Source organism: Salvelinus sp. IW2-2015, linkage group LG19, assembly GCF_002910315.2.
Source record: "Salvelinus sp. IW2-2015 linkage group LG19, ASM291031v2, whole genome shotgun sequence".
Classification (NCBI taxonomy): domain Eukaryota; kingdom Metazoa; phylum Chordata; class Actinopteri; order Salmoniformes; family Salmonidae; genus Salvelinus; species Salvelinus sp. IW2-2015.
This window is the reverse complement of record NC_036859.1, coordinates 26,321,839-26,327,042: the sequence shown is the minus strand read 5'-3', so window position 1 is coordinate 26,327,042 and position 5,204 is coordinate 26,321,839. Positions and strand designations below refer to the sequence as shown.

At 38.6% G+C, this 5,204-nt stretch overlaps 1 protein-coding gene across 2 annotated transcripts in view; it reads left to right on the top strand.

Moving 5' to 3' along the window:
• Nucleotides 1-5,204, top strand: part of LOC111979445 (ephrin type-B receptor 1) — a 482,851-nt gene that overhangs the window by 335,891 nt on the left and 141,756 nt on the right. For both annotated transcript variants that reach the window (XM_024009990.2, XM_024009989.2), the window contains exon 4: nucleotides 2,056-2,211. In XM_024009990.2, coding sequence (XP_023865758.1) covers nucleotides 2,056-2,211 — 156 coding nt within the window. The remainder of the gene's footprint in view (nucleotides 1-2,055; nucleotides 2,212-5,204) is intronic.

Genomic DNA, 5,204 nt, shown 5'->3' with positions numbered 1-5,204 from the left:
AGTCCCCTCATTTTTCTCTTTCCTTATTTTATGTCTGTCTCTCTCTCTCTCACTTAATCTTTCTCTCTTCTCTTATCTTTATGTCTGTCTTCTCCTCCTCCCTCCATATTTGCCTTTTCTTCTCTTTTCTCTTATCTTTGTCTGTCTCTTCTCTTCTCCCCTCAATCTTTCTCTCTTCTTATCTTTATGTCTGTCTCTCTCTTCTCTCTCCCCTCTTCATCTTTCCTCTCTTTCCTTATCTTTATGTGTCTGTCTCTCTCTCTCTCCTCCCCTCAATTTCTCTCTTTCCTTATCTTTATGTCTGTCTTCTTCCCCTCAACCTTTCCTCTTTTATCTTCATAAAGAGTAGGTCTTCCACTGTTACTTGAGTATGTGCAGTAAATCTATCTCATTCCTCTTCCTTTCGCACTCTTCTTCTCTAATTATCTCTCTTTCTCTCACCCTCTCTTCATATTCTCGCTGTGTCTAATCAGTCTTATTTTGTAGATGCTCCAGATGTTTAGAATTGGGAGAGAGGAACTTCGTAATATAAATGCTCTATTTATAACTTGCATTCTCTATAAGACATGGTCAGTATTGTCTCGCTCTCTAAAAGCCTTGCTTTCTCTTGTTTCTTTATTATTTTAATATGTAGCATTAAAATATTTATTCATATTTTAAAAGGCGCTGTTGATTTATAAAGGTTTCAGAATGGTTTCTTACTGTCCTTTGCTCGTTCTCTATGTCCTTTGAGTACTGGTAGGGCTAGGAGGTATGTTGTGTTCTGTGTACTATTGTACTTGTAGGGCTAGGAGGCATGCTGTGTTCCGTGTACTATTGTACTGGTAGGGCCAGGAGGTATGCTGTGTTCCGTGTACTATTGTACTGGTAGGGCTGGGATGTTTGCTGTGTTCCGTGTACTATTGTACTGGTAGGGCTAGGAGGTATGCTGTGTTTTGTGTACTATTGTACTGGTAGGGCTAGGAGGTAGACCTTTTCTGGCTATGAGACCTGCTTCTGGGCTGTAGTTTAGGCCTTTAGGGCTCAGTTTTCCTGGCAAGGTTACATGATCAGGTAAAACTCCTGCCCCTATATAGGAGCTTTGCTTCAGTAGGTTTCAATGGCATTTCTTGATAGAGGTCCTGGTTGCTTTGTTGGTATGGAGGACCGATCCTCAGTCCTACTTTACATGTTCTAGTCCAAGGGTAGGCATTTAGATTCAGCCGAGGGCCGATTTCTGTTGTATCGGATGGTCGGGGGGCCGGAACATAATAATAATAATTTGTGCACTGCAAATTGACCACAACTAAGCCCAAAAATGAGATTGTATTTTAAAAGAACCATAATTTCATACCTTGATTACATTGAGACACGATCACATATCTCTTTTTTCATTTGTCGGAATAATTGGGAACAGATTTCCTAAATTAAACAATTTTTTKGCAAATTTGCCGACCTGTTTGCTGACCCCTGGTCTGCAGGATTGCTGAAATGGATGTGATTATTGCCTGAGTTTAGGGACACAGTCATATCAGGAACAGTCATATTTTTCCTCCTTTCTCTCCCCATTCCCAGAATGAATCTGCTACTGCTGAAGGAAGGGGAGTTATCACTGGAGATCAATGGGGCTGGATGCAGTCACTTATAATAAACAGGGAGGGAGGGAGGGAGGGAGGGAGGGAGAGAGAGAGGGAGAGAGAGAGAGAGACAAATTGCCAGACATCCAAATAGCATCAGGGTCATTCCAGCAGTCCATTTAATCCTCAGCCTCACTACCACATGTTATGGATCACTCATCTGTTATTCCATCTGTCCCTATGTAACCTGCACCACAATAACATCCATGTCAATGCCAAGGTACAGTGCTAGGCTATTTTTACCTGTCAGCTGTTAAACAATACGACCATTTTGCTTCAGCATTTTCTAATTTATTTTGTCCCCTCTCCCACCATGTAAGTCAGTGCCTCAAGTCAAGCCAGGATGTGCACTGTGTACATGTATCAGCCTAAATATCATGCCTAAATACTTTGCATTATCTTAATGTCTAATATTGTTTGTCTTTCTCTTCCCCTGTAGCCTGCCCCCCAGGGACATTCAAGTCGAGCCAGGGTCCAGGTCTGTGTCTGCAGTGCCCCTCCAACAGCCGCTCTGCAGCCGAGGCCGCCACTATCTGCGTCTGCCGCAACGGCTACTACCGTGGGGACGTAGACCGACCTGACATGTCCTGCACCAGTGAGTATCTTTATGGTACTTTTCCTCTGTACAGCCAGGCATAACCTGCAACAGTTCTATACTACTGTATATCTATATCTGAGTCTTCAACATCCCCTGTACATACATGTATACTCTTATGTAACCCTAGCCACTCCTTTTACATAGATTTACCATATTCAGCCTCTGTGGGGTATGAGTGAGGAAACAAGACGTATTAGTTATATACCTATGCTGACATATTACTTATACTGTATGTCACTGTATGTCAACCTTTGACATTATATCTAATGAGATATGTCTGAAGGAAGGGCGGGAAGTATACATCCGACTAATGTGGATTTTACAGGTGATGAGGCTGGGACATCAGATTGCAATGTCAGATTATGTCCTGATCCTGTTCATATTTACAAYTTGTACTATAGTGGAGCAAATCAAATCAAGTTGTACTTGTCACATGCCGAATACAATTGGTGTTAACTTTACCGTAAAATGCTTGCTTACAAGCTCTTCYCAATAATAAAGATAACATTGTAACTGTAACGGAGCTGGCCGTACGCCGTGCACCCTGTGCAAAGAAAATAGAGAAATCTGAAAAGAAAATAGAGAAAACTGATGGAAATCCCTTGGATTACGTTAAGGGACATTTCCCTTCTCTGCTTCAGTTTGATCCTCCTGAGGTGATGGAGGTGATGGAGGTAATTGGTAACTTAAAGATATCAGCATCAGGTCATGATGAGTTTAGTGCCTCTTGGTGAAATCAGTGTCTTCCTCGATTACTGAGCCTCTAACATATATCTTTATAAAAACGAAGCAAACTAGTGTTGTTCCTCAAGATTTAAAAATTGCCAAATTTATCCCCCTCTATAMATCTGGGGATCCAAGATCTTTTASAAATTATCGCCCAATATTTGTACTACCATGTTTTTTTTAAATCCTAGAAAATATGTGTGTAGGAGAATGTTGAAACCTTTAAATCAACACTGTATTCTATATGCACACCAATATGCACACCAACTCTACAGATATAGCTCTTTTGCAACTTGTGGATGAAATGTTTACAGCCCTTAACAACAATGAATACGCTTTTGTCATCTTTTTAGATTTATCCAAAGCGTTTGACATGGTTGATCATGAAATATTACTTTCTCAATTGCATTATTACGGTTTGCATGATTATACATATAATTGGCTATATATTTATGTTTATGGTAGAGAACAATGTGTTTATGCAAATAGATGTGCATCCACAACAGCCAAGATATCCTGTGGCGTGCCACATGGTTCRATAACGTGACCTTTGTTATTCCTAATCTATATTAATGACCTTGCTGCTGTGTCTTCTACCATACTTCCAATTCTCTTTGCTGTTGATACCAATTAGATTTTATCAAATAATAATTTTGATTCACTAATTAATGAAGCCAATTCAGGCATGGCCACATTTTCTGAATGGTTCCAGATAAACAATTATCTTGAAATGTAAAAAAATCCAACTTTAATGTATTCACTATTAAGAATAAGAAATATTGTAAAAAAAAAAAGAGCCAGAACCTCAATAGGTGGGAATAAAATGGAATAAGTTACATCCACTAGATTCCTCTAAGTTTTAATTGATGAAAAGTTATCATGGAAAGATCATATTCAATTTGTCTGCAGCAAAGTGATGAAATCTGTTGTTTCATCAGAAAGATGAGTGTTTTGGTTGATCAGGCTTGCTTCCTAACTCTATACTATAGCTTAATTTACCCATATCTCATTTACTGTAATATTGTCTGGGCCAGTCCATATGCCTCCTACCTACACAAATGACTATAAATACATTTGCAAGACTAGCCACCTCCTCTAATTACCTGGCTCCATCTGCACCTTTGTTTAAGAAAATCAATATCCTGTCTATTTACTACATTGATATACGCCAATTATGCACTTTCATCTACAAATACTCATATCTCCCAGACAGTTTACCTAAAATCGGCAATGGATTCTTCCAGGTTAATTCTGAAATCTATCCATATAACACAAACACTGCGGTAACCTTCACTCCCCCTACTGCTGCACCTCAAATTAACAATTCTCTATAGGATACAGAGGTACCATACTCTGGAATACTTATCTTCACATTGCCAAAACATCTCCATCCCTCAATAACTTCAAGCAAAGACTGGGGGTCAGCCTGATGAACCAAACTACTCAGTAATCTCCTCCATATAGCCTAACTCTCACACACTCACATGCACACATTTAAACAAAACACATATACAGTTGAAGTCGGAAGTTTACATACACCTTAGCCAAATACATTTAAAATCAGTTTTTCACAATTCCTGACATTTAATCCTAGTAAAAAAATCTCTGTTTTAGGTCAGTTAGGATCACCACTTTATTTTAAGAATGTGAAATGTCAGAATAATAGTAGAGAGAATGATTTATTCTCAGCTTTTATTTCTTTCATCACATTCCCAGTGGGTCAGAAGCTTACATACACTCAATTAGAATTTGGTAGCATTGCCTTTAAATTGTTTAACTTGGGTCAAAAGAGAAGATAGAAGAGAGATTTATGGTTCGCATTTGGGTTTTCTCACCGGAGGATAGACGAATATAAAATGATAACAATAATATTAAATAATTTTGGACTACGGGCCAAAACAAGTTCTCGTCTGGGAGAGAAAATATTATATTTATTATCAACATTTATTAAAAAAAAACAGATGGTTTTAAGAGGTTTAATACAGACTAGAGGTCGACTGATTATGATTTTTCAATGCGCGATACGATACCGATTATTGGAGGACAAAAAAGCCGATACCGGATTAAATCGGCCCGATTTATTTAAAAAATATATATATAACAATATATATAATCATCACACACACACACACACACACACACACACACACACACACCACACACCAACAGCACACACACACACACACACACGCCTCACACACACAGAAAACCAAAACCAAACACACACACACAATTTTTGTCAATATGACAATTGCACAACATAA